Here is a 26666-nt window from a genome sequence, read left to right on the forward strand (position 1 = left end):
ATTTGTGTTGTTTCTAACTTAATGCTGTTATGCTATTGAGAATAATGCTCTTATGAACATTCTTGAACATGTTTTCAGGTACATGGTGCCAAATTTTTCTAGGATATATCCCCAGGAGTGGCAACTCCAGGACATACAGGATGTATACACTCAGATTTACTAGGTAATCAGACTTCTCCAAAGGGGTTGTGCCAGTCTACTTTCCTACCTGCAGGAGATGTGCCTATAACCTTACTCCATAACCTTGACTTCTCTTAGTATTGATCAACTTTTAAAATTTTGCTCCTCCGCTAGTTGTGAAATGGAATCTCACTGTGGCTTTGATTAATATTTCTGCAATTATGAATTTCATTATGTTAATGAAAATAGCATGTTATATTGACTGGCCATTTGTGTTTCATCTCCTGTGAAATTCGTATTTGGCCTTTGCCCATTTTTCTATTGTGTTGTCTTTGTATTGTTGATTCATAGGGGCTTTTGATGTATTTGGGATGTAACTGGCTTGATATGTCCTGCAAATATCTTCTCCCAGTTTGTGTCTTGTCTGTTCACTCTCATTAAGGTGATTTTAGTGAACAAGAGTTTTAATGTAATTGCATTTGATAATCTTTTATTTTATAATTTGCTCACTTTTATTGTTAAAATCCCTTTGTCTACACCAAGTTGGTAAAGAGATCATTCTATATTTCTTTCTAAAAAGTTTCATAGTTTACCATCACATTGATCCAACTTGAGTTGACTTTTGTGTAGAGTAGATGGGAGGGACTCTGTGTCAGTTTGTTATTGCTGCTGAAACAAGTTACGAGTTACTTAGTGACTTAAAACAACACACATTTATTCTCTTACAGTTCTGGAATTCAGAAGTCTGAAATCAGTTTCACTGAGCTAAAATCAGGTGTCAACAGGGCTGGTTCCTTTTGGAGATTCCTGGGAAAAATTTGTTCCTTTTTCCAGCTTTTAAAGTTGCCAGCATTCCATGGCTTGTGGTTGCATCACTCTAATCTGGTTGCATCATTGCATTGTCTTTTCATCTTCTGTGTCAAGCTTCCCTCTGCTTTCCTCTTAAGGACATTTGTGATTATATTAGGGCCCACGAAGATAGTCTAGGATAATCTCCCCATGTCTAAATTATTAATTTAATTACCTCTTTTGACATATAAGGCAACATTCACCCTTTTGCCATATAAGGCAATATTTAGATTCAGGAGTGAGAATGTAAATATCTTTGGAGGCCATTATTCAGCCTACCACAGATCCCATGTGGATATCAGCTGATTTAGCTCCCCACACTATGTAGCCATCTTTCCTCACTGATATTCAACACCTACTCTGATATAAATCAAATTCACATGTATTTGTGCATCTATTCTGAGTTTCTCTTCTGTTTCCTTTGTCATTTTGCACTTTCTGCCCCAGTACCACACTATCTTAATTACAGTAGCTTTCCACTAGATTTGAGTCTATGAAAGGGCAAGTTCTCCCAATTTGTTTTTCCTTCGGCATGTCTTCTTTTTATTGGCCCTTTGATTTTCCATTTAAATTTTAAAATCAACCCACCACACTCCACCAAATTCTACCTGCTGGCGTTTTGTTTAGCAGTACATTGAATTTATAGATATAAATCTGTTGGGAAAAAATGGACACTCTCGATGACATTGAATCTTCCTTTTCAAGAATATAGTCTAGTTCTCTATTTATTCATTCATTTATTTAAATCCTTGTTAATGTCTTCCCATAAAGTTTTACAACTTTTGCTTTGAAGGTTTCAAGTATGTTTTGTTGATTTATTTTTACGTACTTTATATTTTTGTTGCTATTATAAATAGAACCTTGAAAACTAAATTTTTCTGACTGTTGCTGGATATAGAAATACAGTTGACCTTCGTAAATGTTTGCTAATCCTGAATCTTACTCTCTTGTTTATTTTATTTTATTTATTTTTTGAGACCACTTCTTGCTCTGTTGCCCAGGCTGGAGTGGAAGTGATGTGATCATAGCTCACTGCAGCCTTGAACTCCTGGGCTCAAGTGATCCTCTTGCCTCAGCCTCCCAAATAGCTGGGACTACAGGCTCACTCCATGATGCCTGGCTAACTTTTTTAAAAAGTTGTAGAGACGAGGTCTTGCTATGTTGCCCAGGCTGATCTTGAACTCCTGGCCTCAATTGTTCCTCCTACCTTGTCCTCTCAAAGCACTAGGATTACAGGCATGAGCCATCATACACAGTCCCTCTCTTATTAATTTTAAAAATTTATTTATAAATTCTTTTTTATTTTCCAGGTTGACAGTCTTAATATGAGTGAATAATGTCTGTTTATTCTTCTATTTATACTTTTTTCCTCTGAATTTTTTCTTACTGCACAGGAATGGAACTCAAGTATAATATGGAACATCTAGGATATCTTAGATGGTATTTTAGTCTGTTCAGGCTGCTATAATAAAATGCCATAGACTTGGTGGTTTATGAAAAACAGAAATTTATCCAACACAATTCTGGAGGCTGGAGATTCCAAGATCAAGGCACCAGCAGATGGTGGAAGGTGCAGACGAGCTTGCTGAGGCAGCTTTTATAAGGCACTAATCCCATTCTTAAGGGCTACACCCTCATGATCATATCACCTCCTAAAGGCCTCACGTCTTAATGCCATCATCTTGGGAGTTAAGATTTCAACATATGAACTTGGGGTTCAGGGGACGCTAACATTCAGACCATAGCAGATGGAAAGTTTTTGAAAGCCCATGGTTTGCATTTCCTGGTACATAATGCAATGGGATCTGTTGCATTTGGGGACTTCAGGGTCATTAAAGGGGTTCTGTAGTGCATCTCCCTACTTCTCATGTGTGAAATCAGAACGCTGCAGTCATAGATGAGGACTGCTCTATGTTTTAAAATATTTTGGTCTTTTAATAAGGAGTCTGCCCTTAAAGTTTACTAGTTCCTCCATGCTTGTATCTCTTGCTGCCTTTTGCCAAGACAAGAAAAATATCTGCTTAGAAAATCTTGTGGAAAAGTAGCATTTGTAATGTGACCCTAAAATTTATACTAACACTTAGAAACTCAAGGCTGGGCATTACTTGTACTCCTGTTCTGGGTGAGGGGAGTGGCTAGCAACAAATAAGACAAACTCCTTTGAAGTAATTAATAACTACCAAAGAAACATTGGCTCACTACTTTATTACAACATATCTCCTTTTTTTTTTTTTTTTTTAAAAAAAGGCAGTCAAGGTAACAGATGGAGAAAGTTTTAGGCCTGACAGTTATAAATAGTCCTGCAGTTTATTCCATGATATATTTGCAGTTCTCTTTCTTTGCCATTCTGAAAGTTGGATCTCAATCAAAATACTTTTCTCTTGACCAAAGAGTGTAAATTATTCCCAATAGTCTAGACCTCAAAAATAATAGAGTAGGGTAATGCAGTTTGGGCCCTTTGAAAGTTTTATTGGCCGGGCGCGGTGGCTCACGCCTGTAATCCCAGCACTTTGGGAGGCTGAGGCGGGCGGATCATGAGGTCAGGAGATCGAGACCATCCTGGCTAACACAGTGAAACCCCGTTTCTACTAAAAATACAAAAATATTAGCCGGGCGTGGTGGCGGGTGTCTGTAGTCCCAGCTACTCGGGAGGCTGAGGCAGGAGAATGGCGTGAACCTAGGAGGCAGAGCTTGCAGTGAGCCGAGATCGTGCCACTGCACTCCAGCCTGGGTGACAGAGCGAGACTCCGTCTCAAAAAAAAAAAAAAAAGGAAAGTTTTATCTATAGTTTAGAGTATTGCCACAGCTAACACCTGATCTTTAGAGGAACCTCTTTTCCAGGGATCGGATGGAGCAGGGGAACCCTTTGAATAAATCAGTCATCCTAAGTATGGCTTTTGCTTCTTATAATCAAAGTAATGCTTGTCTAATGACCACTGTGTTGCCAAGCACTAGAAGGAACAAAAGGACAAGTATTCTGTCTTTAACGGACATTCATGGGGAAAAAGCATTAAAGATACAAAAGCTAAACAGCAACAGAAGACAGTGGAACATAAAATGTCACAAGGCGTTAAAATGATGATAATGAATTAGAAATATCACTTGGCTGTTCTAAGCATACTTTCTGTAATACTGAAAACTACATCAACAAAGCATCAAAAGTATTTTGAACATTCAAAATGTCCATACAGAACAAATATATCCTCTTTCCTTAGAGAACTTGAAATTATATGGTATACATTTAAGGAAAACCATCGAACTATCAAAGATTTTCAAAGTGGTGATATCCCCACTGCTGGGGAGAATGTGGAGAGAAAGAACCCGTAAATACTACAGATGTTTGTGTGGAATTAGCACAACCATTCTTGAGAGCAGTATGGCTACAGCTGTCACAATGTCAAATGTGCATCCCTTTGTTCTGGAAATGTTTCATAAATGATAAGCTGGGTAATTTGAATTAACTCTTTCTCTCTAAGAACACCTAGGAAAGCAAGGCAAAATATTTTTTAGAGTCTGTTTTTTAAGGCAAGAGAGAACTACTGGAACATGGGGCCAAGATCCAAGAGAAGGAAATCAAGACCATCAGACTTTGGGGGCCACTTTATCCTTAAAGACACTGCCTTTTTGGTAAAAACTGCAGAGAGGCTAAAAAGATAAGTAAGGTTAAAGAAGAAAACAAAAGTCCGTGGTATGTCCCAGGAGGAAAGGCCCTAGTAATCTAATCCCCCAGACTTTAGAGTAGGACCCAGTGAATTAGAAATGGGCCAGTCCTCAAAGAGACTGAAGTTCAGCTTTGAATCATTGTTGTTATTGGTTTAATTTCAAACAGTTTTCCACTGGAGATCCAGAAGATAATTAATCCCTAACGTTCTAAGGTGTCTATTGTTTATGAGGAATTAATTTATCTCTGTTGTACCTAGGATGATGCTAGCTACCTACCCTTCTTGGGAGAGTTGAGAAAATAATCACTCAAATGATTTGCTGCAGGGCTTAATTCTCTCACAAAACCTTAGCTGAGAACAGCTAAATTAGGTTGTCTGGGATTACTAATGCCCCCCAGTCACCAGCTAGAAGCCGGAGGGAGTTATCTTCTTATGGCTTTAAATTATGTCTATAACTTTTATATATACTGATCAGCACTCAATCAAAAAATGACCAAGCACATGAGGAGGTAAGACAATCTGATAGAAAACCAGAGTAAACAATAGAAACAAACCCAGGAGAACCAGATCATAGAATTATCAGACACAGATTTTAAAAATGTTTTTATCAAAATTAAGCAGAGATCTGAAAACTAGAAACATTCTAATGAAAAGTCTAGAACTAAGAAGTTATAATAACAAATTAAAAACTCAGTGGATGAATTTAACCGCTTGTTAGGTATAGCCAGAGAGATTTTGTAAAGTGGAAATTAGATAAATCAAATAAAATATCTGAAAATACTGAAGCATGCAGAGACAAAATATAGAAAAAGAACACACACACACACACACACAAAAGACAGAGGTGAAAAGTGGAGAAGAAACAATATTTGAAAAGATATTGACTCAAAATTTTTCAGAATTGATGAAAGACATTTATTCACATATTCAATAAGTGCTACAAGCCCCTGAAAGGATAAATGCAACCATGCCTAGGAACATTATAGTAAAATCACTGAAAGCTAAAGACAAAAATAAATATGTGTGCATAAAAATTAAATCTATCAGAAGACAAGATAGATTGTTTCAATTGAGCAATAAGAGTATGAGCTGTCCTCTCAACAGAAACAGTGGAAAGCTATAATATCTTCAAAGTGCTGGAAGAAAATATGGAAAAATTGTTCACGGATACATGTTCGATGATAGTAATTACACTACAAATTGTAATGAAAGGTTGGAAGCCACTTAAATGTCCAGTAAGAGTTTTAAACATATTTGCCTCCCAACAGTGGACCATATAACCATTAAGAAGAATAAGGGAGATCTTTAGGTATGATATGTTAATGATATGTTAAAATGTTCCAAAGGTATTATTAAATGAAAAAAGCAGGTTGCAAAATAACATAGTATACATTCCCGTTTGCATTAGCAGTATTGTGATACAATTAAATATAAAAGGATAGGCACCAAAATGTTAACAGTAGTTATCTTTGGATGATGCAATTATAAGATAATTTTATTCATATTCTCTTTAAATTTTGTAATGATCACGTATTATCGAACAAAGATAGTTTCATTTTAAAAAGGGGGAACAAAACCAGTCAGTACTTCAAAGGTTGTGTGCTCTGTATTGACCGTGAGTTCATTGTAGAATTGTTATAACGGATATTGTTAAGTGCATTTCATTATCTCTACATGGAAGAAATTCAGCAAAAGTAAGCATCGGGTAAGATCCCTAGACTCAGATCCCTAATATTCTGGATCTTCCTAAATCTAAGGAAGATCAATGTGAATAATGTCCCTTGGAGCCCCAGGTTGGCTCTCATTTTATGAGAAGCATCAATCAATGGTCACCCTTCTCTGATTTAGAATTACTTTTCTTTGTAAGAAACTTTGGAATAATGTTAAGAATTGGGTTAAAATTTTTAATTTTTTTCCTGCTAAAATGTAAATTGCAATACAGTCTGCTCCCTAAAGATAAGAAACTAGCAGTATTCTTATTTTCTTAAAATATTTGGATCACAATACCAAAAGACACAATTTAAAATGCCATAATCCCAAATCTTGAGTTCCTGAAAGATCAAAACCCCTAAGGATCAAAATCCCTAAAGTCTAACATCCCTGGTGTCTAAAATCCCAAAAATCACAGTCCTGAAAGATTAAAATCCCAAATGTTGAAATCCTGAAAACCAAAGTCTAGGGAAGGGATTAGTGTGTTTTCAGCTGCACACAGGATAGTTGCATTATGCTGATTGTACCATGTTAGGTGGAACTATTACCTTGTCTTTACTGGGAAATTTAGTATGGTTTAACACATGGGTGCCAGGTTGACAAGGGATGGGCTTGTGGACTTCATTTTAGATGTCAACTTGACCAGTAAAAACTGGTGGAAACCTGGTAAAGCATAATTTTGGGTATATCTGTGAGTGTTTCCAGAGGAGATTTGTGTGTAAGTCTGAGTGGACTTGATGGGGAAAATCTGCCCTCAATGCTGACAGGCCCCATCCAACCAGCCAGGGACTTGGGAGAGAACAAATACAGAAGGCACATTGGTTTGTCTCTGAGAGCTGGGACAGACTTTTCCTCTGCTGCTTTGGACATAGAAATTTGACTCCATGCAAGTGCATTATCACGACGTTGCCTTTGTGCGTAAGCATTGTGTGTGTACGTAAAAATGCTGACACTTCCTCAATACATGAAGAGATAGTCTTTTTGTACATCTGAATTTGTGAGAGGTAAAATTTCTGGAGATCTCAGCTCTTTGGGAAACTGCCTAAGTGGGGGTGACCCATCATGGTTTTTGATCCATCTTCTCAAAAGACTTAAGTTGTTCATATGGTATTTCAGGTGATCACAGTTATAAAGCTGGGTGTCTGCAGTTACCAACCATAATGACATGCATTTGTACTTTGCCCTTTTTCACCTATTCCTTTATAAATAAAGCTTGTATGCTCATAACTGTTATACCCATGTGACTGTTGTTAGTCTACCTGTGTTTATGCTTGCAAAAATATGCATTCTATTATTGCCTATTTTATTGCATAAAGTGGCCTTTGAAGTGTTCTGTTGTGTTTTTATATGTTTCTCAAGTAAATCCCTCTTTAAAATGTAAATAAATATATTGTAAAGAATGTCTTTTGTTTTTCCAGAATTATATCTTTGGGATTTTGGTCTTTCACAATTTCGGCAGTCAGGATTTTGGCATTCAGGATTATGATTGGCTCCCATATAGGATGAATCTTCAGCGTTAGTTAAATTGCAGTTCCCTCGGTGCAATGCAGGGAGCTATTTAATAATTTTGATTATTTATATTGGTAACGTACATGAGGGAACATGATTTGGGGTAAATGAAGCACCATTTGGATGATAAAGTCTGAATTGTTTTTCTAGGCCGAGAAATCCGTCTGCCCCTCCGAATCAAAGGGGAAGGCATGGGACCTAAGATTCACTTCAACTTTGAATTGCTGGATATTGGGAAAGTTTTCACTGGATCTGCACATTGTTATGAGGTAAGCACTAGAGTTGTTCGTTGATACTTCAAACAGTACTTGGCTTTTGGGGTTTGTTTTATCTTATATGTTTTTATTTGATGGAAAGAGTATGCAATCACATTTATTCGCCGTTACTCATCCTTGTTGAGACCCTGGAGTGCTCAGATTCTTCCTCCTCCTGCCTGGCCATCATGAGGGGAACAACTTTTTTATCTTCATTAGCCCTCCTTCACTTTAGTAAAAGATAAAAAGCATCAAAGCCATAGTTTCACTGGTTGTATCCTCATTGTTTTGTAGATTGCAAAGGGAAAACTCATAAATACATCTCCCCATCTGTTTAGTGCTTGTTCTCTGACAACATAAATTCCACAGATCAGAGGATAGATAACCTTTTACATTTTCTAGAACGTCCTAATGAGCATAGCTGTTTTCACACTTCAGAATTTTCTCTTAATGCACTAGTCTCCAATCCATGTTTTAAAAACCAATCAGTTTCTGGAAGAGTCTTTCCTGCTTTATCTTTCCAATTAATTAGAAAATGAAATTTTACAGGATGTATGCATGAGTTATTCAGGATCAGTGTTTACTTCAGTGTCTCCCCATCACTAAATTTGTATCTAGGGCACATTTTTTACATTACATCAGACTATAACCCTTGAAACTTCATTTTGGGAAAGTTCCTTCATTGTATATGTTTGTATTTTTATAGAGGTATTTTAAACAATTATTTAATGAGTGACAAATAGGTGCCAGATTCAGATTCATACTTTATTGTGTGTGCATGTCTATGTGTGTGTGTGTGTGTGTGTGATTTCTAATCCTTACCAAATTGTGAAAGTTAGGCTTTATTACATCTATTTTGCATATGAGAAATGTGGATCGTGTAGTAGTTAATATCATACACATCTCCCTTAATGTGTGTTGAGCACAGTGCTAGTGCTTTGACCTTCAGTCATTCATTTAGTCCTCACAAAAACCCAATTTGTATCCTAGCACTTTGGGAGGCCAAAGCAGTGGATCACTTGAGGTCAGGAGTTCAAGACCAGCCTGGCCAATATGGTGAAATTCAATCACTACTAAAAATACAAAAATTACCAGGGCATGTTGGCAGGCACCTGTAATCCCAACTACTTGGAAGACTGAAGCAGGAGAATCACTTGAACTCAGGAGGTGGAGGTTACAGTGAGCCAAGATCGCGCCACTGCACTCCAGCCTGGGCAACAGAGTGAGACTCTGTCTCAAAAAAAACAAAAAACAAAAAACAAAAACCACCCCAAAACAATAAAAACCTATTTGTGAGAACTATTTGTGAGGTACGATTAACTATTTCCATTTCATAGCTGGGTAAACTGAGTCTTAGAGAAGTTAAGGTAGTGCTAGATATTGTAACAAACAAATACAAAAATACATAATGTCTCAAATATGCTAGAAGTTTCTTTTACACCTTACATAAAGTCCAAAACAAAGGTTTCTAGTGAGCAGGTGCTCTCTTCCAGCAGAGAAGCTGGAACGTCTCATGCTTGGCCACCCCTACCACGTGGTCTACAAGATTGTGGAAGGGGAAAGGGCATGGGGGAACGTATATGATATTTTTATAGATGGTAGCACATTTCACTTACATTCATATTCCATTAGCTGTATGCACAGTAAAAGAGGAAGTGCATTCAAGGAACGGCAAACCTGAATGCCAGGGTAGTTAAGTAACTTGGCAGGGTCCTGCAGCATGTAATGTTAGTGAGTCCTGGGGGACTAGGGCTCTCTCTCCTGTTCTGGGAAAAGAAGGCCTTTGCTGGCCTCTCAACCCTTCAGGTTCTCAGCATCCCAACCTCTCACCTCGGGTAAACCCAGCCTCCAAACCACTTGGCTCTTAGCCCAGCCTAACCTGGTGTGGGGACAGTACCCTGCATCCCCCACATTCACAAAGTAACTGTGGCCTAAATGGGATGATGCAGAAGGTAAACAGAGATGGTAATGTCACACTGAGGTGGACTATGCATAGGAACCCTGTGTAAATGAAGAAGTCAGTCGCATGGCTGTCGTGAAATGACAAGTGACACAGCTATATCCCATACTGTCCTGGATTGCATTTGAGAGGTCACTTGGGGAGAAGGAAAAAAAGTCCAGTAGTTCTCATTAAACTGATATTTTGTCTGTAATTCATCCAGTGTGAATTTCCTGTATCTTACAGACTGAACTTATGAGTGCCACATCAGAAAAGAAGCTTTAGTTCTGATGCAAAATGGATAGGGTTTCCCTGAATGTAAATTTAGCAGAAGTGTACTTGAGGCCACCACTTCCCACCCTCCCTAATTTTAATAGTAAAGCAAACCACAGCCAGTTAAATAAGTGTTCAATGAGGTGATGCATCAGACTGGACAGTTTGGAGAGCTGTGCAGTGGCAGAGAAGGACACGGTAAGGTGCTTCTTATGGGAATATTTTGCACTGTCTGCATATTTAATGCTGATGCTTCATTGCATCTCTGTTTCAATTTATTGCATTACCTACTTGAGACAAATTTGAATAACTAGCTATTGCCCTTAGTCATTGCTGAACAATAGCAGATACATAAAGAATAAACCATTAACCCCAAGAGTATACCCTATTCCCCAGTGTAATTAAGAAGGAAAACAAATGAGAGGCAAAGTTTGATTATAAATTTTCTTCTCTCCAAGGAGCTAGACCTCAAGGGAAAGAGTATTATCAGTAATCAAAAGGCCTCTGAATTGTGTCCCAAAACTATTGCTGGTTTCTGTATTCGTAAGTAGGTGCTTATTTCTCAGGAGGAGAAGAATGATGTCATATTCTTAAAAATGGAGGAATTCTCACCATACAGAAAATATGGGCAAAACATTTCTGCTAACCAAAAAAACTAAAAGGCAATGCATGCATCTTCTGAAAGAGAAGAACAGGGTCCTCCAAGTTACCACTAATGCCTTCAATTTGCCTTCATGTTACCACTAGTACGTACTAGTCACTTCTTAAGCACAGGTAAAATTTAAACCCATTCTAATAGGCACTGGGGATATAAATAGCAGTCACTGACTATGTGTGGTGGCTCATGTCTGTAATTCCAGTGCTTTGGGAGGCTGAGGTGGAAGGATCACTTGAGCCCAGGAGTTCAAGACCAGCCTGGGCAATACAGAAAGACCCCATCTCTACAAAAAAAACCCCACAAAAATTAGTTGGGTGTGGTGGCACATACCTATAGCCCCAGCTACTCAGAAGGCAGAGGCAGGACGATCACTTGAGCCTAGGAGTTCAAGGGTACAGTGAGCTATGATGGCGCCACTGCACTCCAGCCTGGACAACAGACCCAGACCCTGTCTCTTAAAAAACAAAAAACAAACAAACAAATGAAAACATAACAACAGTCTCTGTCATTTTTAAGCACTATTTGCCAAGCACTATTCTAAAAATTACATAAATTAATAAATTTAATTTTACAGCAATATGAGAAGTTAGTAGTACTTACATTTTACACATGGGGAAACTGGAACACAGAGAAACTAAGTAGATTGTCCAAGGTTACAGAGCTAGTAAGTCAATGGCAAAGCTGAGATTTGAACCCAGGCAGTTTGGCTTCAGAGTCGCTGGCCATAATCACTTTTCTACATGGTCTCTTTAAACGGAATGAAGGGTGAAGCCTGGTTCCTGCTACCAGGGACCTTAGAATGAGGGAGATGCGAAAGAAACATAAAAAGATGAATAAAATAGCAAGCAGCAATTATTTATGCTTCTATTTTGGTGCATTGTCCGTCTTCTCTTGGCAGAAGAGGCTGTCTTCCTCTGCTCTGCCTCTGCTGCCGACTCTTTCTCTCCATCATATATTCTGGATGCCCTCTTCCCTGCAACCTGAGCCCCTGAACTCATCCTCCTCTGCCTCCACTCAGACCCCATTCCCTTAGTTACCAAGCTCTCTTCTCTTACAACAACAACAGGCAGCACTTTGGTGAGTGTTTCCTCTAGGCTGAGCACTGAATATGCATTATCTCATTTATTATAAATATGCTGTCTCCTCCACAGTACCTCCCCACAGTCTTGCCACTCCCATTCTCACCTTTCACCACTCATCTTCTCAAAACAGGAATCTAAAATAGTCAGCTACTATTTCCTGTACACCCACTCAATTCCCTAAATATTTGTCCTCTGGATTCTGCAGTCATGCCCCACTAGAATTACTCTCTTCCTCAAGGTCAGGGATGACAATAATCTCTAACTAAAAATAATGTCTGTAACCTTTGCTCCAAACTTACTCTCCTGACCTCTGTCTGCATCTGACTTCTTCCGGGAATCCTCCTCCCTCAGCTTCCGCATTCCTGACACACGTCACATTTGCCTGCTAACCTTCTGAAAGTTTCTTTGAGATCTCTCATGCTCTTTGTCCTCCAAAGCCTTATGTGTAGGTTGAGGGTGGTTCCTATATAAATCAGGAAAACATGCTGTTCACCCTCTAGGTGTAAGGACAGCATTGGCAAGGATCAGAGGTGGTGTCTTTGGAAGCCAGGATAGAACAACATGGCTGTAGTGAAGGTTCGTGCACAAGAATTGTAGGGACAGTAGACTGAGGCCTGCCATGTAGGACGCCTAATGTCACAAGTGTGCATGAAGGAGCTCAGGCATGAGCTCTTTACATGCACACACTAAACCCAGTGTGCAACCACATATGGGCAATAACATGCTTCCAGAACACTAGAATATAGGAGTACAACTTTTCTATAGTAAAACAGTTGCTTGCATAAGAATCTCAAAACAATCATCCATCCAGTAGAATCTGAGATGAAAATATCTCAATAGGATGAAATCTGATAGCACAACAAAGAGAACCCTTGTCATCTGGGATCCACAGTGATGTCTCATTTACATTCTTCAAGCTACATTATAAACATAGGTTTAGGTAATTCTCACTCTGCTATTCTAACTTGCTTTTTATTTTTAAGTATGCTGCTTAACCTCAGCCTTCTCATGCGTATAAGAGAAATACTTACTTTCCCTTGGTTACTTTATACAGAGTAGCAAAAAAGGGAATATTTTAAGGCTCTTCATCAGTATATGTGATTATGATCAGTCTTTATAGCACAAGCATAATATATATGACTAATTTCATGTTAAAGAGGAGACTAAAAATGTAAAATTACTTTCTGGTTTGGGAGTTCTATCTTCAAACACTCAAGGCATCAGACTGTTCATTTGTCCCTGAGTGTTCTTCTTTGGTTCTAATTCTGCAACTTTCCCTTTGTTGCTGTTAAACAGTACAGACACATGCTTATATGAAAATAGGTCAGAGGCCCATTGACCTTCACATTCTTGCCTTTTATTGATATAGGCGATACTGTACAACAAAGGCAGCATCGATGCTCTCTTCAACATGACCCCTCCAACTTCAGCTTTGGGGGCCTGCTTTGTTTTCAGTCCCAAGGAAGGCATCATTGAACCAAGTGGAGTCCAAGCTATCCAGATCTCCTTCAGCTCTACCATCCTGGGAAACTTTGAAGAAGAGTTCCTGGTCAATGTCAATGGGTCACCTGAGCCTGTGAAACTGACCATTAGGTAAGGTACATTTATAATGAATGTAGAAACTAACAGAAGTTTTAACCTATTGCCTTTTTAGCTTTTTAAGTAGATCCTGTCTTGGATGCTGATGACTATCTTTGTTGATATGAACACATCAGCATAATAGAGTGTGTTAAATTTCCATCAGTGTTTCCCTAGTGAACATGTATAAGTTATTATAGATACAGATGCTGTTTGGGGATCTAGTTTTTCTACAAGTTATAGTCTTATAAAATAAGGATTTAGACATTAAACTAGCTTCTAGCTACTCTCTATGTCTTAGGATGTTTAGAGAAAATAAGTTATTACAGTAACACCTGAATAAAATCATCTGGGCTAAGCTTTGGCCATTATCACAGTTTCTCTAAACTTTTGTCTTTTGTTCTTATTTTAAGGAAATTACTTACATGATCTCACTATTATGTCTCCAAGCATTGTAAACACATTGCTCTGACTCTATGTGGATTCCCACAGCAGCAGGTTGTTAATTACCATGGCAGTTTCTCTTATTCTGGTAACTGCTAGCAAGACCTCCCTCCATCTACAAGCTGAGGTCTCCCTTGGGGCAAGCCCTGGGGATAACATAGAAAAGAGATAGAGACATATGACCTGAAGGATCCAAGGAAAATGTACTGATCTCATGATATATACTATACATTCAGAATCTCAAGATTAGCTGAAAGGTGATTACTATTTATTCTCAACTCTTGCACCTCAGTGTCCCTGTTATGCACTGAATTGTTTCCCGCAGAATTTATATGTTGAAGTCCTAACACCCAGTGCCTCGGAATGTAACTCTTCTTGGACATAGAGCCTTTAAAGAGGTAATTAAGGCAAAATGAGGTCAGATGGGTGGGCTTTAATCCAATATGATTGATGTCCTTATAAGGAGAGGACATTAGGACACAGACATACACATAGAAAAGGGCCATGTGAAAAAATAAAGAGAAGCTGAAGCGAGAGACCCTCAGAAAAAAATAACCCTGCAATCACCAACACTTCTGACAGCAACAGAAATAAACTTCTGTTGTTTAAGCCACCCAGTCTAGGGTACTTTGTTATGGCAGCCCTAGCAAAGTCATACAACCCCCAACAACTAAGGAGAGTGAACGTGTGTGCCTCAAGGGTTCTATGGCATGACCAAAGCAGCCTGTCACAATCATAATCTTTTTTATTTTTAAGTCTCAAGACTTATCTGAAACATTCACAAGGCATTTACGTTCTCTTCCATAATACCTGTGTGTTTGTTATAAGAGAAAAATGAGGGTTGTTTTCCAAATATTTGAATAACATTGACTCTTCACGAATGTGTGCCGTGCTTATCCCAGCCCATGGTTAACATCCTTTGGGTATGTATACAACATGAGAAGGGTGGGAATACACTTTCATTTATATGAACTTCAGCCCACTTCCTACCTTCATAACATCTCATCTCTCATGACAAGCAGTGAAGGGTGGTTCTCTGAAGAAGTAGGAAGAACAAACTTGTGAATATAACCTTGTCTCCAATTCGCGGCTCCTCTAGTCCCATGAGGGCCTTTGATAAGATCCAGCAGATCAACTCTTGGAAGCTGACTACTGGGCATCAGGAAGTATTGCTCTGAGTCATAAGCACCCTTGACAACATCCAGTATCATAAGCAAGCCTTCATACATAAGCAGCAAAGATAAAACCTTTAAGCTCTGCTCTAAAAACATTTAAGATAGAAGGAATAATGGCCCTATCTGTAGGAAGGAAAGTATAGGATATTAAAGGAGCAGTTTTACTTTTCAGGTAGATGAAAGAAAGGGAAAGTGCTAGCCAAGGAAGGCTAACTGCCCCTCAAGTTTAATAAGAAAGCCCATCCCAATTTCACCTGGCCATTCCCTATTTTAAGTTCAGGCCTAATAATACTGTGTCTTACCATCAACATACATAGCTACCCCTTTTAGGAATAAATATGTATTTTGAATATTTGTTAAATAAACTCTTATTGAGTACCTCCTTCAAGCAAGGTTGTATATTAGGTGCAAGAACTCATGTATTTGGGTTTGTTAGACATTCCTGATGCATGAATACTACTGCCCTCACTTTTGACTCTGAATTATTTACCCAAATTCAGGATTGCCCATTCTTTAAACTATTCCCTGAAGAAACTTAAAAATACAGTAAAAGAAATAACAAAGGAATTCAAAAGGGTAGAAAATATCCATTTAACACAAAGAAAGGCAGTAATGGAGGAATAGAGGAACAGAAAAGACATGAGACATACAGAAAATAAGTAGCATGAGTCCTGCCCTATCAACAATTACATTAAAATGTCAATGTATTAAATACTTCAATTAAAAGTTAGAGAATGGCAGAATGGATTAGAACAAAACAAACAACCCCGCCAAAAATCTATATCTTTTTGCTTTTTACAAGATATCTATCTTGTATCTATATGCTTTTTACAAGATAACCACACTTTAGATTTAAAGATATGAATAGGTTGAAACCAAAAGGATGGAAATATATACACCATGCAAACAGTACCAAAAGAAAGCTGGAGAGTCTATGTTATATCAGACAAAATAGACTTTAAAATAAAAATTGTTACTCAAGACAAAGAAGGGCATTTTACAATGATAAGATAGTGAATTCATCAAAAAGATATGGCAATTATAAACACACATCTAATAACAGAGCACCAAAATATGTGAAGTGCAGACAGACAGAATTGAAGGGAGAAATAGACAATTCAGCAAAATAGTAGGGGATGTCAATACCCCACTTTCAATAATAAAAAACTAAGCAGAAGATCACAAAGGAAATAGAAGAGTTGAACACTATAAACCACCTAGACCTAACAGACATCTACAGCACACTCTATCCAACAGGAATAAAAGAAAGGACATTACTACCAACCTTACAGAAATTAAAAGGATTCGTGGATAATGCTATGAACAATTGTATGCCAAAAATTAGATAATGTAGATGATATGAACAAATTCCTAGAAAGACACGAACTACCAAAACTGACTCAAGAAGAAATAGAAAATCTGAATAGACCTGTAATACATTCCAACAAAAAAACAAACAAACAAAAAACAAGATCAAGTGGCTTCACTGGTAATTTCTACTGAATGTTTAATGAAGAATTGTCATAAATCTTTCACAAACTCTTCCAAAAAATAAGAAGGTGGGAACACTTTTCAACTCATTTTATGAGGCCAGTATTACCCTGATACCAAAACCAAATGAAAACATTACAAGAAAAGAAAGCTAAAAACCCATAACCTTTATGGATTTAGACCCAAAAATCTTTGACAAAATACTAGCAAACCAAATCCAGCAACATGTGGAAAGGATTATACCCCATGACGAAGTGGGATTTATCCTGAATGATGAAAGGTTGGCTTAACATAAGAAAATCAATCAATGTAATACAACATATTAATAGAATAAAGGACAAAAACCACATGATTATTTCAGTAAACACAGAAAAAGCATTTGCCAAAATTTAGCACCCTTTTATGATTAAAAAAAAAAGTAACAAACTAGGAGTAGAAGGGAACTGCCTCTACGTGGATCAAAGACTGAAATGTAAGGGCTGAAACTATAAAACTGTTAGAAGACAACATATGGATAGGCCCGGTGTGGTGGCTCATGCCTGTAATCTCAGCACTTTGGGAGGCTGAGGCAGGCAGATTACCTGAGGCCAGGAGTTCGAGACCAGCCTGGCCAATATGGTGAAACCCTGTCTCTACTAAAAATACAAAAAAATTAACTGGGCATGGTGATGCATGCCTGTAATTCCAGCTACTTGAGAGGCTGAGGCAGGAGAATCACTTGAACCCAGGAGGCGGAGATTGCAGTGAGCGGAGATTGTGCCACTGCACTGCAGCCTGGGTGACAGAGTGAGACTCTGTCTCAAAAACAAACAAACAAAAAAAATAGGGTTAAATATCCATATCCAAAAACCAAATAAGCAATAGTTTTCAGATAATCAGCATCTAAGCACAAGCAACCAAAGAAAAAATAAATAAATTAGACTTCATCAGAATGTAAAAAAGTTTGTGCTTCAAAGGGGATACTGTCAAGAAAGTGAAAAGACAACCTTCACAATGGGAGAAAGTATGTGCAACTCATATATCTGATAAGGGACAATAAATTATTGGACAATTATAACTCAATAAATAATTCAATTTAAAAATGGACAAAGCGTTTAAGCAGACATTTCTCAAAGAAGATATACAAGAGGCCAATAACACATGAAAAGACTGTCAATATCATTAATCCTCAGGGAGATATAAATCAAAACCCCACAATGAGATACTACTTCACACTCACTTGGATGGCTATAATCTTAAAATGGAAAATACAGTAGTTTCCCTTTATCTGCATTTTTAGGCCCCAAAGCGCAAAAGTAAAATTAGGGTTACTCAGACACAAGCACTGCAATACTGTGGCAGTTGATCTGATAACCAAGACAGCTACTAAGTGACTAAAGAGCGGGTAGCATATGCAGCATCGATACACTGGACAAAAGGGTGACTCATGACCTCGGCTGGACAGAGAGTGGATGACACAAGACTTCATCACACTACGCAAAGTGACAGGCACTTAACAATGTATGACTGATTGGTTTCTGGAAATTTTTTATTTAATATTTTTGGACCGTGTTGACCATAAGTAACTGAAACAACAGAAAATCAAAACTACAGATAAGGAACTACTGTAAGTATTGGTGAAAAGGTGGAGGAATGAGAACTCCCATACACTGGTAATTAGGAATGTAAGACATGGCAGCCACTTTAGAAGATGATTTATCAGCACCTCAAACAGGTAAACACTGAGTTACCATATGACCAGCAATTCCACTCCTAGGTATATACCCAAGAGGAATGAAAGCATATATCCACACAAAAACTTGTACATGAATGTTTATAACAGTATCATTCATAGTAGCCAAAGATAAATGAAATGTGTTATATCTATACAGTGGAATGCTATTTGACCATAAAAAGGAATGAAAAAAAATGAAGCACTGATAGATGCTACAACATGGTAGCATGAATGAACCTTGCTACTACGGTCTTTTGTGACTAGCTTCTTTCACTTGTCATAATGATTTCAAGGTTCAGCCATAATGACACCATTATAAACCTTGAAAATAAGGTTCATCCATTATGAACCTTGAAAACATTATGAAAGAACCCAGTCACAAAAGACCACATTACATGATTCCATTTATATGAAATGGTTAAAGTAGGCAAATCTATATAGATCTGAGGTAGATTAGTGGTTGCTTAGGGCTGGAGGGTGCAGGATAGTGGGTGACAGCTAAAGGGCATGAGGTTTCTTTTTGAGGTGATAAAAATGTTCTCAAATTGACTGTAGTGATGGTTGCATATATTTGTGAATATACAAAAAACATTGATTTGTACACTTTAAATGTGTGAATTGTATGATGTGTGAATTATATCTCAATGAAGCTGTCATTTAAAAAGAAATTCCAGGAGGCTGTAATAGTGAATAATACTTCTGTAATTTCCTGGGTGAATTTTTTAAATCTCTGATCTGTTCTCCTAAAGATCCCAGAGTAGTCATGCATGTCACTTGCAATGTCTAAATAGGTTAAGGTGTACTTGGGTTTTCCATTGGGAATAATAGGATTTAGGGATCTCCCAGGAATCTGCTCACAAGTGAACTTGGACTAGTTAGTACTCCACCTGCTCTGTGCAGGGTAAGCCTCTTGTTCTATCTTCTGGACATTTCCATTTACCAAAATTCACATGCCACTTCTTGATTTTGGATGTTCATTTCTAGTTTCCTTCAACAAACCTGACTATGGAAAGAATCTTTATGGGGATTTATCACCAAACTCATGATCAATTGCTAAGAGAAATAGACTTACATAAATTTCCTCCTCAGTTCACTTCCTTTAAAGCTCAGTGTTTCATTTGTCCGATAGTGTTGCATTGTTAGTGGTTTGTAGCATTTCAAACCACTAACAATAATTTTGAAAACCTGTTAAAAATCTAGTGTCATGAATAAATGTCTATTCATAAAGGGTAAAAATGCATGTATAATACATCATCTGTTCTCAGCTCCACACATTAACACTGACTTGACTTGTTATTTTACTTTGTCAGAAATACTTTCTTGGGCCTCGTAGCCCAGGAAATGTCTATAAAGTTAATATCGTAGGTTCTGGAATTTTGTTTCTTACTTTTTTATTGCCAGGTACTCATTTCTCAGTACTGCATAAGCTAGTATTTTAGCTAGTGTGCCTTGAAAGATCATAACAAATATTATACTTTCTCTCTTTCTGTTTACTCTTCCAGTTATATAACACAATATTTTCAGTGGTTGGATAAACAACACTGTAAAATTAGTGTGATTTTTTAAATTACCCACAAGCAATTTTCTTCCCTCCTATTTTTATGTATGTGATTTTATAAAGTTTGAACCATAGCACAGATACATTTTGTATTCAACTTGTCTCACTTACATATTGTAATAATTGAATCATTCTCTCTCTTGTCTTTCAAATTATAGTTTTAACAGACCCCTGCAGTGATTTATGGTACAACCTTGGCATAGATTGTCCTAACATTCTGAATCCCTGTGAGAATTAATGTGACCATATCTTAAGTCCAGATGGGATGGTTCAGCCACAATTCCCTCAGTTACATGTGCCTTTGAACAAGTGTCATGTATCTCTGGTTGTTTAAACTTCTGCATTGATTAAATGTCTGCTTTGTGTAAATTTTTTAAACTTCTTTCCTACTTTCTTTAGCATCTTGCGCATGTCAGACACTTTTGATCTATTTGTTACTTTGGTCCCTAAAAGCTTTTTTTCAAGTGAAGCATATAGCCTGTCGGCCTGTTTGTTGACTTCATTCTCAACTGGATCCCAATTCCAGGCTGAGTCCCAACCACTCCCTTTAAAATCACTTCAGATCGTTAGCATGAGATATAATAAATGCTCATGAGAAAGTTAGACCTGAAACTTGTTGCAGTGAGTCTTTGCTGTGGCCATTCCTCCCAGGCTTACAACAACCTCTCATCACATTATAGTCAGAGCTGAAGCAACCGGAAGTATCACTAAGGCACCAATCCATGTCTTTACATGGATCATGGAGAAAAATATTATTGCTCTGAAGGTAAACAAGATAACTGAATAGTTTTCTTTTGCTGTTGTAACAAATTATCACAAATTTAGTAGCTTCAAACAACACATACTTAATATTTTACAGTTTTATAGACTTAATGCAGGTCTAACTAGGCTAAAATCAGTGTTGGCAGGGCTGTGTTTCCTTCTGAAGGCTCTAGAGGGGAACCCATTTCCTAACCTTTTTTGGCTTTCTGAGGCTGCTCACATTCCTGGATTCCTTCTTCTGTGTTCAAAGTTTCCTTCTTCTGTGTTCAAAGCCAGGTTGAGTTCTCAGATTGCAGCACTCTGACCTCCTCTTCTGTCTCTTTCCTCTATTTTTAAAATCACCCTTGTGATTACAGTGGGCCTACTAGGATAAGACAGGATAATCTCCTCATCTTAAATTCAGTTAATTAGCAACCCTAATTCCATCTGCTACCTTAATTCCTCTTTGCCATGTAACCTAATATATTCATAGGTTCTGGGAATTAGGACATAGATATCTCTGGGAGCCATTATTCTACCTACAATACCTTCTAAGCTAGAAGTCATAGAATCTCTCTATTATTTATTTTAAGCTACAGCATCTCTCCAAGATCATAAAGCTTTACACTGAGAGAGAAATAGACCAACATTTAGAGTAAAGAGTCATTCAGTGTCACCTAGTCCAGTCCTCTCTTTTATACACGAGGAAGAGAAACAGAAGCTGATAGAGATAAAGTGGCTGGCCAACATCACAGTGAGTGAATGTCACAGTGGTAGGAATGTCACAGTGGTAAGAGTGGAATTGGAACAGTTTATATGAAAGCATGGACAGGGATTACTAGTATCAATGATAGTCTTTGATGTGTATTACATGTTTAGACCTATAATTTTTATTTCTTGACACATTAATAACTTTACATGATATGTGTCTCATTCAAAATAACAACATTTTGTGCCCTTGTTTGGTGATCTATCTGCTCTGCCTCTCACCTATTCATTGGTAGAAATAAGATAATAAGTTAACCACAGCATTGTTTGTCAAAACCCATGGTTTGAATCATGAAAAAGAATTTTAAGAACCACTGTGATAGACCATCATGTCATCATTTCTTTAAATCCTGGATACTATAATTGACATAAAGTCAAGGTATGGTTTTTGTACTTATCCTTGCCCTACTTCCTGATTGTGACTCTGATTCACTGGATTCTCTCCCTCTCCCCCACCTTGTATTCCTCCTTCCAGAGGCTGTGTCATTGGACCTACCTTCCATTTTAATGTTCCAGCTCTGCACTTTGGTGATGTTTCCTTTGGTGAGTAATTTTCCTTTTTAAATTAGAAATTGAATAGGATTCCTTTTCTCTACGTGGAAGGAGGAAGGTTTACAAAGAACCCCCGTTCCACAGCACTGGAATAGGAAGTCCAGCACAAGGACATTCAGAACATGTGCCCTATATCTGATTGCCCTGCATAAGAAAACAGAGTCCACATAACCATCCCAAGTCAGTTACTGCCAAGAAATCTTATACTGATTCATTGTTTGGAATCTACTCTATAGTTCAGCTCTGAAATGTTAATGTAAATGCTATATACCAGTGGTAAGCCCATTATTGAGCTCCAAGAATATCTAAAACTCTTTTATCTAGAAGTCTTCTCCACTTGAGCACCCCAAACACTGACAGTCAGGCATAAAACTTATATATTGACAAGTAACTAATGTTGAGAAATTCATCCAGAATGTAGCACTGAAAGCAAAAGAGTTAGACTACATGAAAGGGAAATAAAGGGACATGGAAAGTAAGATTTAAAAGTTCTAACTAACTAACTAACTTGTATCTAATAGATACAAGTTCTAAGTTTAAAGGTTTAAAAGTTCTAACTTGTATCTAACAGAAATGCTAGATGGAGAAAGAATGAAAATGGCCAAAGAGCAATATTTGAAGAGATGGCGGCTGAGAATTTCTAAACTGAAGAAAAACATTTGTCCTTATAGTGTGCAACTGGATGCTCTTTCAATTCTGTAACTCCATCATAGGTAGCATGTAGCTTCTATGTCTTGGTCAAGTTTTCTGCCCTAACCTTAGCCGTCATACTCACATTCCAGCCAGCAGAAAGGAGGAAGAGACAGGAAAAGAGTACACCCCTTCCTTTTAAGGACACTTCCTAGAAGTTGTACATGCCACATATGGTTATATCCCATTGGTGAGTACTTAGTTGTGTGGCCACAACCAAGCTGCACATAAGGCTAGGAAATACAGCCTCATTCTTGTTGGCCACATTCACAACCAAAACTTAGGGATTTCATTACTTCCTGAAGAAGGAAAAGGATAGTGGGAGATAACCAGCAATTTTGCTGTAACTTAGCAAATCTGGGCAACATCAATTAAGAATCAGCCAGGCATAGTGGCTCACATCTATAATCCCGCCACTTTGGGAGGGCGAGGCGGGAGGATTGCTTGAGCCCAGGAGTTCAAGACCAGCCCAGGCAACATAGCAAGACCCCATCTCTACAAAAAACCAAAACAATCAGCTGAGTGTAGTGGTACGTACCTGTCGCCCCAGCTACCTAAGAGGCTGAAGCAGGAGGATCTCTTGAGCCCAGGAGTTGGAGGCTGCAGTGAGCTGTGATTGCACCACTGCAATCTAGCCTAGGCAAAAGAGCAAGACCCTGTCTCTAAAAAACAAATAAACAACAAAAAAACCCTCATAACTCTTATTAGGAACCAGGAAAGAAATACAATTGCAGATATTTAAGGCAGTAAAAACAGATAAGAGAATGCTATATACAACTTCTTTAAAAAATAGGAGAAATGGATGAGTTGGGGGAAAACATATGTTATTAAAATTACCGCAAGGAGTAGAAAACCTGAATAGAAAAATAATCATAGAATATACTGAAAAAGAAGTCAAATATCTACCCCTGAAGAAAAGACGCTAGGTCAAACAGCTTTACAAGTGAGTTCTACCAAATGGTGAAGAAATGGATGTATCTCACATCACAGAAAAATGTAGAAAGCTATTAACTCGTTTTAGGAGACAAATATATTCACAGTAAAACAACACAAGAAAAGAAAAATATAGACCCATCTCTCTTATGAACATTGATTTTAAAGCATTAGCAAATCACATGCATAGAGAGGCATTTTTAAAATTACATCATGACCAAGTAGAATTTATCCCAGAAATCCAAAAATGGTTTAGTAACAGGAAATCCATTCATGTAATTTACCACAATTTATATCATCTCAGTTCATGCTGAGAAAAATATTCCACAGAATCCAACACTCATTCATAATGAGAAATAAAAATTCTTAGAAAACTAGGAGTAGGAGGGAAATTCCTTAATATGATGAATGAAAAATAGAAAAAACCTACAGTGGGAAAATGTATTTAATGGGGACCTTTATTCATTTAGTAACGTATATTTAGTAATATTAGTTTAGCTATGTTCTAGACACTATTCTGGGGACTGGGATATTACAATTTAATGTTGAAAGCATTCTGATTCATTTTCAGAGACAAAAAAAAACAAAAAACAAAAAACTCTTCTCAAGCTATCATATAACATTGTCCTTGAGGTCCAAACCATTGTGATAAGAAAATAAAAGGAAATAAAAGATAAGTAGTTGAAAAGAAAAAAACAAAACTATCATGGTTTATAGAATGTATTATTCTCTACCTAGAAAAACTGTGGTAATTAACTGACAAGGCATTAGAACTAATAAGAGTTTAGCAAGATATTCAAGCAAAATATTATTAAAAAGTAGATTTTTAAATATATCAGCAATGATTAACTAGAAAATATAATAGAAAAATATCATTTAAGAATATAAAACTATAAAATAACCTAACAATAAATGTGCAGACACTACAGGAAGAAGATAATTGGTTAATTCCCTGGGGAAAAATTCACAGAAAGAGCCAATAAATTTTTGAAACAAAGACCAGTGACTGTGGACTTTATCAGATATTATAATGTACTTTAAAGCATAGGCAAATAGACTAATAGAAACAAAGCCATGACCACAGGGGAATTTACACATGCTCAATGTGAAATTTCAGATCAGTGGAGGCATGGGCTGCTTCATAAAAGGCAAAGAAACAATTTGTTATCCATTGGAAATAATAGAAAAGTTAGACTTTTACCTCACATCTTTCACAGAAAAAAATCTCAGATCTATTAAACAGCTAACAATGAAAAACAAACTTTTTAAAATATCAGGAGAAAATATAGGTGGTTATGTTTATATGCTAGCAAGTGTGAAGGTCTTAAACAAGATGCCCAATGCAAAAGCCATAAAGAAAAAGGTTAGTAAGTGTGGCTCCCTAACATTAAGCAAATTTCCAAACAAAAAGATTTCATGAACACAGTAAAAAGACAATGCTTGCAACATAAATAATAGGCAAAGTATTAAAATCAGAATACATGAACCTTCAGAATACATGAAACTAACTCCTGCTAATTCATGAGGAAAAGTGAAATTATCCAATAGAAAAATTGGCAAATAGATGAATAGACATGTATGAATTGGTAAGTGTTTAAACAGAATAGAAGGTCTATGAAAGACATATTAAAAGATGCTTAATCTCAATCATCTTAGATGTTTTTTGTGAAGAAAATTTAAGTATTTTTTTATAACCCAACTAGTATTTCTCATGTGTTCCCACACTACCAAGCAAGCATGGCAGGAGTTGGGGGGCACTGAGGCACTGGCCTGGGGGTGCCTCATCTAGCTAACCACTTACCCGTGGCGCCCATTTCCCCTGAGGTATTGTGGGAACACTGATGGCTTGTCCTTTCAGCTCCAGCAGAGCCAACACTGACTTGGCTTCCACTGACTCCATTCTCCCTAGAGCTAGACCTGTGCTTCCCCCATGAAGCTACTGAGCACACTGAGATGTGCTGTAAGTGTAAAATACTATTGATTACATGTTGAAATAATATTTCTGACATGTTGGGTTAAATGCACTATGTTGTTAAAATTAATGTCACCTATTTGTGTTTTGCATTGTATTTCCGTTGGACAGTGTAAAGCTAATCTCTCTTCTCCCTTCATAGCCATTGAGGTATGGTTGCCTGGCCTTTTGCTATGGCAGCCCTGTTGCAGACCCATGGCAAGTTCACTGTTCTCAACCCAACTACCTTCCAGAACCATGAGTGGGAGGAAGGGTGCCATGTATCCATGTGTAATGCCTGGGTCCTTCTCCAGCCACACAGGAACTGAGAGATCCTCAAGTACTGATTCCCTTTCAGCGTAAGCATACCATTTTTATCCTGAGTTAGCTGCCCCAGGCAGGTATGAGAATATTCTGTGAAGTGGTCTGCTCTGAGATTCCCAACAAGAAAGCCAGGCAGAAGTCCCTTTGCTTCCAACATCCCCTCAACCTATTTAGCCACCCTATCCCTGAGATTCTGGCCTGTAAGGCAGATGCCATGATGTACACATGTGGCCACTCTGTTATTCTTCCCCTTCCCATACTCAACTGAGACAAAAGGAGTAGCCTTTCCACTTCCTCTTCCTGTTTGCCAGAACTCTCATATCATCGCCTCCTTTTCCTATGTGCTGTATGCCAAATAAGAAAATAACCTGTGTGTCCATTTAAAGAATAACCTGTGTGTCAATTTAAAGGCTCTTATTCATCCTCAAAACAATGACACTGATAACATTATTCTCCATCAGATCTAGAATGGGATTTTTGATGTTAGGGAGCTCTGGCTCACACGAAACCAGGTACGCATGCTCCAAGGTTAGATAGGTTTTTCCCTTAACCATCTTCCATTTGGGCCCCCTTTATTAGGACGCAGGAAAGATTATCATTGGGTAATTTATCCATAGTTTCCTTGAGCTATAGAAATAAAAATCAACAGCTGTTCCTCATAGTTGGTTCAGCTGAAAGTTTTGGTAATTAG

The 26666-nt window shown here is 37.6% G+C and overlaps 1 protein-coding gene across 1 annotated transcript in view; it reads left to right on the forward strand.

Moving 5' to 3' along the window:
• Positions 1-26666, forward strand: part of HYDIN (HYDIN axonemal central pair apparatus protein) — a 429930-nt gene that overhangs the window by 127112 nt on the left and 276152 nt on the right. The window contains exons 11-13 of the mRNA XM_063597736.1: positions 8001-8119; positions 13426-13649; positions 22001-22068. Of these exons, the coding sequence (XP_063453806.1) occupies positions 8001-8119; positions 13426-13649; positions 22001-22068 (411 nt within the window). The remainder of the gene's footprint in view (positions 1-8000; positions 8120-13425; positions 13650-22000; positions 22069-26666) is intronic.

Source organism: Pan paniscus, chromosome 18, assembly GCF_029289425.2.
Source record: "Pan paniscus chromosome 18, NHGRI_mPanPan1-v2.0_pri, whole genome shotgun sequence".
NCBI lineage: Eukaryota > Metazoa > Chordata > Mammalia > Primates > Hominidae > Pan > Pan paniscus.